Source organism: Ammodytes marinus, assembly GCF_949987685.1.
Source record: "Ammodytes marinus genome assembly, chromosome: 5".
NCBI lineage: Eukaryota > Metazoa > Chordata > Actinopteri > Uranoscopiformes > Ammodytidae > Ammodytes > Ammodytes marinus.
Window position 1 is genome coordinate 22452555 of NC_137234.1, and position 12668 is coordinate 22465222.

The 12668-nt window shown below is 40.8% G+C and overlaps 1 protein-coding gene across 1 annotated transcript; it reads right to left on the reverse strand.

Moving 5' to 3' along the window:
* Positions 1–1288: 1288 nt before the first annotated feature.
* On the reverse strand, positions 1289–3898 carry LOC307251087 (F-box/LRR-repeat protein 14-like). Its single transcript, XM_080028404.1, has one exon. It carries the CDS (start codon positions 3358–3360, stop codon positions 2149–2151), a length of 1212 nt encoding a protein of 403 aa, XP_079884530.1. The 5' UTR covers positions 3361–3898; the 3' UTR covers positions 1289–2148.
* Between the last annotated feature and the right edge of the window lie 8770 nt (positions 3899–12668).

Consider the following 12668-nt stretch of genomic DNA (forward strand, 5'->3'; position numbering starts at 1 on the left):
ATGTAAGTGGGTGCAAGAAGGTGACAGATCTCTGCTATATCAGGGATGTAAACTACAATTTCAAATTAAGATATAAACTTCCATCTTACCACACAATCTCCCTAAGCAGAAAGGAGTTTGATTTCTGTTTTACCAAGCACTTCAAACCCAATTGAAATCTACAGAACGCAGCGGCTACTAAATGCTTCCTTCCTTTGGTGATAGAAAAAATGTTCTAAGGTCGAGAATTCAAACTTTCAATCTCAGGAAGAAATGTTAACATTTCATTGCAATGAATTGTGGTTGTTTCCTTAGACTAATGTATTATTATTGATAGATATCCGAGAGTCCTCACAAACATTTACCAAGAACATAAATTATATTTGGAGTATGTAAGGAAAGACACTTAACTCATACTTAAGGAGCTGAGCAAGCTGGTAACAGTATTATTTGACATTTACCTTTTACCAAAAAGATGTTATAGGAAATCTTAACCACATTTAAGTATCTGCCAGTAAACACCTTTTTCTACAATTTAACTCAATGAATCAAACATTATCCAATGTTTTTAAATGTCAGTTTGTTCAAATGAATTCCTCTCACACGCTGAATTGGTAATACCTGTTGTCACATGACTTAAATAACCTCCATGTGAATTACATAATTAACTCTTCATTTCATGTTTCATTTGTATAGGCACTGGCCAATTTCAAGGTGTTTGAAAAAGTCAAGGTTTCAAAGCCAATATTCTTTTCCATCATATCACTCATATTAGCCACCCCACATAACGTTAACATACACATTTATTAATGTTCAGAATATTCCTGCATCATACCTGTTTACTAAAAGAGAAATGTGTAGAAAGTGGGCATGTCTCTAGAAGACCTTTGTTGAAATGCTCACTGCTTTTATTTGAATTGTGTTTAGAATAATTACATTATTTATTGTATTATGCAATCCTACAAGTTTATTAATGTTCATAATATTCTATATGTTGTTGAAAAATCAAAAAAAAAATGTACCCAGACATTTCAAAAGAACACATTTGAGAGCTGTAATTGCACTACTATGATACCCTGAAGTTATGGTAATTTGCTTATGGTTATCATACCGTCAGAATATCATACCGGCCTATGCCTACATGTGTACAGCATACACATACTCCAGACTTTAAAGATTTGGAGGTTTAGAGAGGAAAGACATTGCAGACAATGCCCTGAACTGCTCAAACCTTAGATATCTATGGTTGTTAACATAAATTGAATATAGGTTTGCATTTAAAAAATATATAAAACACAAAAAACTGAAACATATTTGCCATCTTTATTCATAAATATCACTACTGTATGAATATAAAACAATCTTAAATTACTGCTTTTTTTTAAACAAATACTCTTGACACTATTGTTGGAAGCTCCTCAGGAGAAAGACCACTGCTCAAACAGTTTGAAGGTATTGCATACCGCCTTGGCAGCTGTTAATTACTACGCCTTAATGTAGTTGTGTTGATGAACCTTTGAAAGAGTAGCATACTGGAACGTCTGATACTTATTTCCTCAGGAATATGAAACATAGCCAACTATACACAGGTAAACGAAGACGGACAGGAGTGATCCACCCACTTCAATTTGAAGTACAATTTTGTCAACAACAGTCATTCATTCAGTACAAAAACATATTGGTTACACAAGTTTAAAAAAATACATCAGCCAAAAAAAACCTTCTATCAAAACTTCATTCCAAGGTACTCCAGCCTTCCTGTTAAGAGTTAAAATGCCTAAACTAATACTCTGCAATGAGATTTCTTCCTTTAAATATAAAAATCTCCATTGGTATGTAAGTCACAAAAATATGCCATGTAATCTAGTATTTAGCGATAGTAGGCACTCCTGTGTTGGATGGGTGAGGTAGCTAGATAGTAACTATACACAGGCGGAAATGAAACAATGCACATTAAAAAAGAGAACATAAAGCCTGAAACAAAAGGTGGAGTAAGAGCGGAGTATTGCAACAGGTGAACAATATTCCAGTGATCAATGCAGAGTCCCTCTCCATGTTTTTTTAGTCACAGTTTAAAAGGTGAAATTAAGAATGGATACAGGCGGTCTGTTTCAGTACCCAACTGAGTGCTATACACAATGAAACATGTTTACTAAGCAGGAGATGCCATCACCTCACTCTCTCACTCTCAGTCATCTGCCACAGTCCCAGGTTCAACACTTTAAGGCACGGGAGTTGCGTTATCCTCTCCAGACCCCTCTTGGTGATCTTAGTACAACCGTACAGATCAATCCCTGTAAGCTGGGTCAGGTGGTCGGCTATCAACTCCAACCCTTTGTCCGTTATCCTCACACACTGTCCTATGTTGAGGGTCTTGAGTTCGAGCATCTGGCGTACCATCCTGTTGATGCCGTCGTCGCTGATATGGCAGGAGCAAAGAGAGAGGGACTTGAGCTGATACAAGCCCTGTGCGATGTACGCCAGGCTCTGGTCTCCAATCTTGTCACAGAAGGAGACGTCGAGTCCAGACAGCCGGAGAGAGCCCATGGCCAGATGCATTATCCCAGTGTCACTGATGTTATCGCACGAGCGCAGGTTTAGGCTACACAGGTGGGTCATGTGTGACAGGTGGATCATCCCTGCATCCGAGATCCCCCCACAGAAGCTGAGGTTGAGCACTTTGAGCTTGTTAAGGCCCTTTGAGACGTGTTTGAGGGACAGGTCAGTCAGCTTCTGGCAGTCCTGCAAGGTCAGTTTCTCCAGGGACAGGCAGCCCTCTGCAGCGCTGCGGGTCATGCCAGACAGGTGGCCGATGCCCACGTCGGACACATGCCGGCAGCTGCGCAGGTTAAGGCTCTTGAGTCGGTGCAAGCCCCAGGCAATGAGCAACAGGCCCGTGTTTGTGATGTTGCTGCATCCCCCGAGTTCGAGCACCTCCAGGTTCTTGAGGTACTGGGCAATCCTGCCCAGGCTGGAGTCCGTGATCTGTTTACAAAGGCTGAGGTTGAGCACCCGCAGGGATGGGATGTCCTGCACAAAGGCATGCCCGAGTCCGTTGTCCGTGAGGTTAAAGCATCCACACAGGTTAAGGCTTTCGATGTGCGGCATCCCTTGAATCACGTAGCTCAGACTGCGCCTCAGGCTGAGAATCTGGACTTTTTTGATCCCCCTGGTCTGCAGGCTGGGGAACAGAGACGGGTTAGCTCGCCGCAGATGCAGCTTGGCTTCCACCCCCCTCCAGACTGACTTGTGGTAGGACGCGTCCCTCCAGGCCGCGCACACTTGGGCGACTCTCCCTTTGTCTTTAACGTCCAGATAACTGAAAATAATGGCCAGGATCTCCGGGAAAAGGCACGATATATGTGTCTCCATTTCAAACATGACTGCAGATGGACTGCTTTAAGCAGCAGAGGCTGATTGTGAGCGACAATACTGTCGAGGTTAGCTCACCGAAACTCTCCTGCCGAAGTTGCTCGCTCGCTCGGCAACGTTAGCTAATGTTAGCTAGCATATGAACTGGCTAACCATAGCCAGTTAGCTTCGTGTGTAGCGTAACAAAAACCCACCCATCTCCTTTGAGTGAAGCATACTATTATATTTAATAAAATTATGAAAAAAATTACAACTAACGGTAAAGTTATTATGTTGACAGCGCGGGCGCAGATGCAGGAAACTCCGAAAGCCAGTCGTAATATTTACGTAGCAGGCTAGGCTAATGCTAACGCGCTAACGTTAGCTGTCTAAACTTATGAGCTTCAAAGCCGAGCCGAGTCCTCGTCCAGGCGGTCCAAAACAAACGATTGTTTAGTCCATCTCATCAAAAAGCGTGTCCAGTAACCCTCTGCTTACAGAAACTTCCATGTACATAACTGTTTTAGGCTCCTTTATCTTCTGAGGCATTTCCAGCAGCGTCGGAGCATCCAGGATCTCCACAGATGAATAAACCAGAGATCAGCCTCTGACCAGCGGCTCCTGCTGGAAGAAACAAACCATTACTACTGGCTCCATGGCTAAAAAGTAATAATAACAGCAATAACACAATTTTAATACTGCATTGTCCCCCAGCTAGAACACAATTCAGCGTTGAGTTATCTAGGAGTAAATTACAATGAGTGCTTGAACTAGGCTATAAAACGTGCGTTTGTTTGTTATTCTTGTTTGTAGGCTACTAAAAATGTGTTGAACCACATGCAATTACGTTGTAGGCCTAGGCGTTTTGTGAAAACAAACACACCCAAAAACTAATAATACAACATAGTCTATTAGGTATAAATATGATTTTTTTTTTTATAGGTCCACAGATAGGCAATGACTAATGCAGCAGCCCGCACATTTATAATCCTAGTTGTCCAGCTTTTGTGTACAGTGCAATTGAATATAAAATGTGAGTAAACAGCAGAATCTGCACAAATAAACATAGGCTATTGGAGATGCATATGTAGACCTCTAGTCTATTGTGTGTAGCCTTCTAAAGAGCTTGTAAATGATTGTGTGATTTCCTAAAACCTAACTGGTTGATTAACATTCATTTATCATTAGAACATGCACTTAACATATTAACATATAGGCCTATTCAGCCAGTATCAGTAGAAACAAAATTCCCAGACCACATATCATCCTTATTTTGGATACAAACCGTTTTGTTAACCTGCTGATCCTAATTTGCTTGATATCTCACCAGCCTCATTTCTCATTTTCAGTTTAGAAAAAAACAACATCAAAGCAACAACCAAACAAACCAAAAATAAAGACTTAGAGAGTGGTTTATGCATTCGAGTGGTATTAAATGACAAGGCGGATAAAAGTTGACATAGGCTACAAATTAAGAGTTTTTATATTTAGCAATGTATTTGAGCAAACGGATTTAAGCATAAATGAATGTGGGGTGACACTCCCAAAAGACTTCTTCCTCCATCAGTGGTGTGCTTTTACACACTCCTGCATTGTGAAATAATTGCAGGGGAAAATGAAATATTCCAGTGTTGAGAATATTTGCATTCTAGCTTGGCTCGATTTAAAACTTAATTGATTAACGTGGTGTTCATACCCCAGATATATTGTGGGTTTTACAATCTCGATGAAAAACAAAGTTATATAATTGAAAAGATGAGCAACCTAGTTATGTATCTGAAAACAGTATCTACCATTCTTTATATTAACTCTCCATGTCACCTGCCTCCTTCTTGAGTGCTACTTGGTGTAAATGTCTTGGGCTTGGCAGAGTGGCTGGTGCTTTACAATTATTGTTTGTAGTTCAATGTGGAAAGGGCAAGAGGGGCAAGAGGTGTTAGACACAATAGCCTCGTTTGAGATGTCGCCGTCTTGCTAAGACCTGCGCAATTATGACGCTCGTCTTGCTGAGCGCACAGCATTTTTGCAGCATTTTTGCTGTGTGCTCATCAAGACGCGCGTCATAATTGCGCGGGTCTGAGCAAGACGGCTCCTAGTCAAACGAGGCTAATTACTGTTCACACACAGCAGTCTTACTTGTTTACACACTAACAGACAGTTAAAGAGATAAACAAAAATAGAACATAACATAAGAGAACAAAATATATGAATAGGCTTGTTACTGTAGGAAAAACACAGGTTTAAAATGAAAAAAGGAATGATGGTTGAGTTCCATTTAGTTGCTTGAAGGAATAGTTCAACATTTTAGAATTTTGGCCTTTTTGCCTTAATCTCAGGCTCAAGAAAAGGTGACAGAAACCGCTCCTGTAAATGTGCGTGCATTTCTTATATAGAAATGGGCAAAGGTCGTTCATCCAGGTTAACGTAGCTCATACAATGGGAGTCAAGGTGAGCAGGTCAAAATAGAAACTTTACAACATCACTTAACACTGCTGTGTGCTTGTTGGGACTTGTTTATTTACCATCTTCTGTTGTGCTTTATATTTTTACACTTTTTGTGATTTTAGAATCAAATACATACGTGACTCTTACAGGCACTTCCTGGTTTCTTTCCAGCATGTATTTAGTTTTTAAATGTCATAACGTGTAAAACTATAGAGCGCAACATAACATGATAAACAAGTTCCAACAAGCACACATGAGTATTCAGTGATGTTGCAAAGTGTATCTTTTGACCTGCTCCTTTTGACTACCAGTGTTTGAGTTAAAAACTAACCTGGATGAACAACCTTTGCCCATTTCCATATTTAAAAAATGCACGCATGTTACAGGAACGGTTTCTGTCACCTTGTATATATCTTAACTTATCTCAGGCGATATTTTGTGTTGTTGTGTTTTCATAATTGTATACACTATAGGCTACTACATATTAATATTTATGTATCATATATGTTTCTTTATTTTCACTGTGGAACTTTGCAGCTTTTATAGATCATATGTGACAAAATCCCTCAGTGAGTATTCTTTTGGTTTTGTTCTGTCTCTCTCTGAATTTTCTCTGTTTTAGCCTATATATTTTTAAATTTGTAGTAAACATCATGAATCAGGCTTGCAACCCCCCTATCTGAAATGTACACCCACTCAGGGTGTGGGTGTTTGCGTGTTTCTAAATGTTTTTAGATTTACATTTAAAAAGAAAAATGTCGTGCTTTGTCAGAGGAAACTATCTGTTACTTTGTGCCAGACCAAAAAAAAACACTTTATATTATCTCATGCTTTTTATTTATGGATGTAAGTCATATAAATAGATCCTATTAACTTCAAGCACACAAGTCATATTATTATTTAAGTGTATACATTTACAGCAGGAGAAATAACTGGAAGTATCAGACCCAAGTGCATTTCTTATAATGATGGAGGAAGGTATGTTGTTTTTCAGCACAAGATCTCTTCGCCCATAATCTGTAGAAGAAATTCACACAAACATAACTTAGTTGTTTGTATTGTAGAGTTTGGTGTAAACTTCCATACCTTGTGTTTGTCAGGCAGTAGGGGAGAACGGGGTAATTTGTCACACGGGTTGGTTGTCACAATCGTTATATCTCGGAACCAGAAGGCGCTGTCTATGAAATTTTGGTATGTAAATATCCAGAATTGGAATCAGAGGTCACCTACATAGTCTTCCTTGGAGTTAGACTGCTGAATTTGAGGTGAGACGACTGTTTGTGTTTTTCATGTCAAATTGAAAATATTTAGCTCCTCAGTATTTTTCTTCTAGGCTTTTACACAATGGGTTTATAACAAAACACTTGTTACCCATACAAAGTGTGAAGGGTAAACTATATTTTAGATTGTGGTTATCAAGCTAATTAGTTGTCAGATGGTTGTTGGCCTTGATGCTAGCAAGAAATTCAAATTGGGGTTGGTCGTCACATTTTTTGGGGGGTTGGTTGTCACATGTTATCTCACGGCTGCAGCCAGAAAAGGAACCCAATAACGAAAGAAATTGTCAAGCTGTATCCTCACTGACACCCCAGAGAAGGAAAGAATAGAGCAGGAAAAGGCAGCTAGCATGCAAAAGAAAAAAGGGCAACAAAATCAAAACAACCCAGTGCATCCCAAACTAGACCAGCTGCCAAGGCTACAGTAAGTTATGTAGGCCTATTTGTCAACTTGACAATGCAATTAAACTTTCAAATTTAGTTCTACTTTCTTGCCTTCTTTTTAAGATTATTCCCATTAAAGAGGACCTATTATACTACTTTTCTGGTCTTAATTTCTTGTTTTACACTGCTATAGAGCAACCTGACACGAATCACATCACAAAAAACTATGTAGATTTTCGGGAAGCTCTTTCTCTTATTTTGGCGATCCAGCACGTCCTGTCAACACTTGAGTGTGTGTGCTTCGGCAATCTCCGCTCCCTCCGCCTGTGCATCGGCCATCTCCGCTACCCTCCCCCCCCCTCCTGCAAACCCCACTCCGTTGTGATTGGTTACCTTCCTTCCGGAACACTTTCAGTGGCGGGAAGCGCGAGCATGGACCTATAAGGGCGCGAGGCAGACGCGAGGCAGACGCGAACAGGGAAGTGACAGCATTACCATACATGGAAACATCCGCGTGGGGACTTCACGAAGTTTTATGCGACGTCACGAATTATGAAAGGGTAGACCGCTTTGAAGACGTGACTTCTCGACTGGCTAGAATAGTGTTTAGTGCTCGGCACAGACACCCCAGACGGTCAGCAGGGAATACGTCGAAATGCATGTAAGTCATTATTTGATAATTTAGTATGGTTAAAGCGGATACGAGTAACATTTAAATATCTTTTAAACAACCTCATGTTTCCTCTGATAATCATAAATTACCTTTAACAGCAAACGAGACCATCAGTGCCAAGAAAGACGTTTTTATATAGTTTTTATTACTGCTTTTGGTCTGGTCGCACACCCAGTCCGATTTTCGGTTCGCTCGTGCAGGCTCTATGGTCACATATCCGTATTGGTTGCAGATTTCAGTGTGGCGCTGCAACGCGATTTGAGAAGCCTATCCCTCCAGGTGAGGGAAGGGGAGCGGGAGCCTTGTTTGAGACAGTTATTTGTCGTCATAAATGACTGATAACGGGGCTGAACCATCAAAGAAAAAAAAGAGAATGCAATGAAGAAAAGCGAAAAGGGAGAGTGAGTGATAGGCGGGCGGGAGGACGTTGCCAAGCAACGTGTATACAATTTCACGAGAGCGAAACTAGACTGCTAAATGAATGAGCGGTTGGTACTAACACAAAGTTTGCTTTGCTTCACCATCATCAGATAACCATTATCTGAAATAGTCATTATTTACATCAACAACACAAACACATTACCTCATCGTGATCCATAGTCTACTAACTGCCGTCTCTCATTCATTCGCTTTCTGTGAGGACACAGCTCCGTGAGAGAGAGAGTAGTTAGGTGACGCTGCTGAATCAACTCATTGCAAGCTGGTGTGTGTACTGACTGGCATTAGTTGATGCAGTGTCAAAACCACTCTCACGGAGCCGAAAAGAGTCCTCACACTTTCAACACACGAACATGCACTATATTGCGCCCTTCTCAGTCCACGCTCACGCGCCTGGCACGAGCATTTGCGACAGCGGGCGTCGTAAAAATACTACCGCTTTTGTCCAAAGGGGACGCCAACGTGCCATCTTACTCGTAGTGCCTTTAAGCATGACTATGAATCATCATAACAACGTTTATAGGTCATAAAAGTCAAAAAGCATCATAGGTCCTCTTTAAGATAACATTGTGACAAACAACCCCATAGTGCAGGGGTGGCCAACCCGCGGCTCGCGAGCCGCATGCGGCTCTTTGCCCAGCTTCGTGCGGCTCTTCAGTTCATATCAAATTATGTGATTATAATTTTTTTTTTTTATACTTTTTTTTTGTGTGGGCCTATGTGTGTGCATGTTCGCAAACGTTTCATGCGGCTCTTACGTTCGTTTTACATGTTGTCTATTATTTGATTTTTTATTTTATTAATGTGTAGGCCCTATGTGTATGCCTGTTCGCAAATGTTTAATTGAGGACGCAACATAACGTTCGCAAACGTTTGGTGCGGACGCAACATAAAACTGCCCGCTCAGCTTGGAGGGAGGTTTTCCGTGAGTAAACTATTTGTGTCAAGTTCGCTCCGAAACAGAGTGGGAGAGTTCATATTTTTTGTTGAACGTTATGGCAGGCCATTCTGCCTTATATGCCAGGTGTCATTTGCGCATTTTAAGGCTTCAAATCTTCGGCGCCACTTCAGCTCTCTCCATGCTAAAAGTAAGTCCCACAAAGCAACATGCATAGTAAGAGAAAAATGCTATTTTAAATTGTTGTATTTTTGTTTGTGGACTTGGTTGAACTGAGAGTTTGTGTGTGAGGCAGTGCACACAATGTTCATTGTTGAAAATGACTGCCCTGTCGTCTTTAGTACTGTAGGAGTCCAGTCCTGTCATTATCACAGGGGCGGCCTTAACGATCTGGGGGCCCGTTTCAAGTCCTAGTGTGGGGCCCCCTGTTTTTTTTTTTTTTTTTTTTTTAATAAATAATGCTTGTGCATGCATGTGCAAGCTCCCCGCGAAAATAAAAACGCCCCCCCCCCCCATTTTCAATTACTAAATTAATGGTAGGACTGTGGCCACTAGAACTGGTCTCTGGTCAGCAAAGGTCTTGAAAACAGCATAAGTGTGCTTGTGACATGCGTGCCACCCATGCATGTGTATAGGCACGTGTCCCAGCAGATTTTCGAAATCTGAATAAAAAAATTAAAGTTTGTAGTTAGCGAGTGTAACATGTTCTTAGCAAGGGCAGACTTTCATAAATAAAGGTTTATTTTTTTAGCAAGATATTTGGTCAAAAGCTAGTGGTCATCCGTCCCTCTGTGCAGTTGTTAGGCATCTGGCTGCTAGCAAGTTATGTTGTCTTGCTAATTTTACTATTCATCTGAGCTGAAATAAATATTGACTTTTTCCTTTATTATCTTCGCCAGAATGCACCAGAATGCTTAGATTACATGTTAAAAACACAAAAAAATCTTCTGGGGGGGGATACCCCCAGACCCCCCTTCAGGGGTTTAGTTTTCTGACAAACATTACAATGGATACTAACATGATTTGGGCATTTGGGATTATAAATCATCTTTGAATTGGTTGTACAGCATATCACATGCTATTCATTCAGGGGTGCGATGGCCACCCCACTCTAACTCTGTGGCCCACCTTGGCCACCCCCAGTCAAAATTTCCTGGAATCGCCACTGTGTGTACCCGTGTGTACGATGTGGCTCTTTGCAGTAACACAGTAAAAAATGTGGCTCTTTGTCTCTGACTGGTTGGCCACCCCTGCCATAGTGTTTGACAACCGACCCTTTGATGGGGTTGGTTGTCACAATGTGTAAGGGTGTCTTTGATGATTAATTTCTTCTTTATTACAATAAAATAGAAAAAGTGAGGGGTACATATTTCAAGCCAACACCTTAAGCTTCAATTTAATGTAGGAATGACTATTGAAAGATGTTTAGGTGATAAGCAATCTACTACTTTAGACCAAATAAATCTAACCTCAGAATCACCTTTGACCTCTGGGGTACACTGCTTGAAATCCTGGGCCCCTGACAACAGCTCTCTCTTGGCCATGAAACAACAAATATTAACAATTCCTGGCGTCTTTCAGGGCTCCTAACCTCTAACCTTCACCAGACATCCTCTCTCAACGCTTTTTATCCCAGAGGTTTGGAGTCAAACAGACTCAAAAGAAAAAACTAATGGAATCATAAAGGCAGAGAGCAGCTTAAAGGTGCTACGAGGAACTTTTAAATATTTCTGAAGCAGTCAACATTTTCCTCTGATTATCATAAATTACATGTGACAGCAAACGAGACCATCAGTGCAAAGAATGCTATTTTCATATAGTTTTTCTTAATGCCTTTGTCATGGGTACGCACCCAGGAACATGGCTGGCATAGTAAAAACACTACCACTTTTGTCCAAAGGGGGTGCAAGAATGAACACAAACTGAAAGTTCCTCGGAGCACCTTTAACTATAATAGAATAATATGCCAAACAGAATAACATGTACAGTCATATGAAAAAGTTTGGGAACCCCTCTCAGCCGGCATTATAATTGACTCTGCTTTCACAAAAAATATAAAAGTGGTATGTCTTTAATTTACCAGGAACAGTTAAGTACTGGGATGTTTTCCAAACAAAGATTTTTTGAAAGGCAGTATTTGGTTGTATGAAATAAAATAAAATGTGAAAAACTGGCTGTGCAAAAATATGGGTACCCTTGTGGTTTTGTTGATTTTAATGCCTGTAACAGCATGTAAAACTGATGACTTTAAACACAAAGTTGGTTGGATTATGTTGTTAAGCCTTGAACCTCATATAATTGTCTGTTTAATCATGAAACAATTTATTTTCGGTGCCTAAATGCAAGTTGCACTTCTCTTTGACTCTCTGCTGAAGTGAGACAGAATGGGATCATCAAAACAGCTCCCAAAAGATCTGAAAAACAAAGATTGTTCATTGTCATGGTTTAGGGGAAGGCTAGAAGAAGCTTTCCCAAAGGTTTCAATTGTCAATTTCGACTGTAGGGAACGTTGTCAGGAAATGGAAGGACACAGGCATAGTGGCAGTTAAACCCAGGCATGGCAGACCAAGAAAAAAACAGGAGCGGCATAGGTGGAGGATTGTGAGAATGGTTGCACACAACCCACAGATCACCTCCAAAGGCCTGCAAGAACATCTGGCTGCAGATTGTGCATCTGTACATCGTTCAACAATTCAGCGCAATTTGCACCAAAACATCTGCTTTTTATAAAGACCAAATAACTTAATTTTTGTCTCATCAGTCCAAAGCATTTTCTTCCAATATGAAGCTGGCTTGTCTAAATGAGCTTTTGCATACTCCATGCAACTGTATCTGAGGCGTGGGCGCAGAAAGGGCTTCCTTCTCATCACCCGGCCATACAGATGTTTTGGTGCAAATTGCACTGAATTGTAGAACCATGTACAGATACACAATCTGCAGCCAGATGTTCTTGCAGGTCTTTGGAGGTGATCTTTGGGTTGTGTGCAACCATTCTCACAATCCGCCGCATATGCCGCTCTTGTACTTTTCTTGGTCTGCTAGACCTGGGTTTAACTGCAACTGTGCCTGTGTCCTTCCATTCCCTGACAACGTTCCTTACAGTAGAAATTGACAATTGAAACCTTTGGGAAAGCTTCTTGTAGCCTTCCCCTAAACCATGACAATGAATAATCTTTGTTTTTAAGATCTTTTGGGAGCTGTTTTGATGATCCCATTCTGTCTC

Bases quoted from the DNA above. Each gene is read 5' to 3' on its own strand.
- LOC307251087 (XM_080028404.1), bottom strand. From the start codon at position 3,360: ATGTTTGAAATGGAGACACATATATCGTGCCTTTTCCCGGAGATCCTG.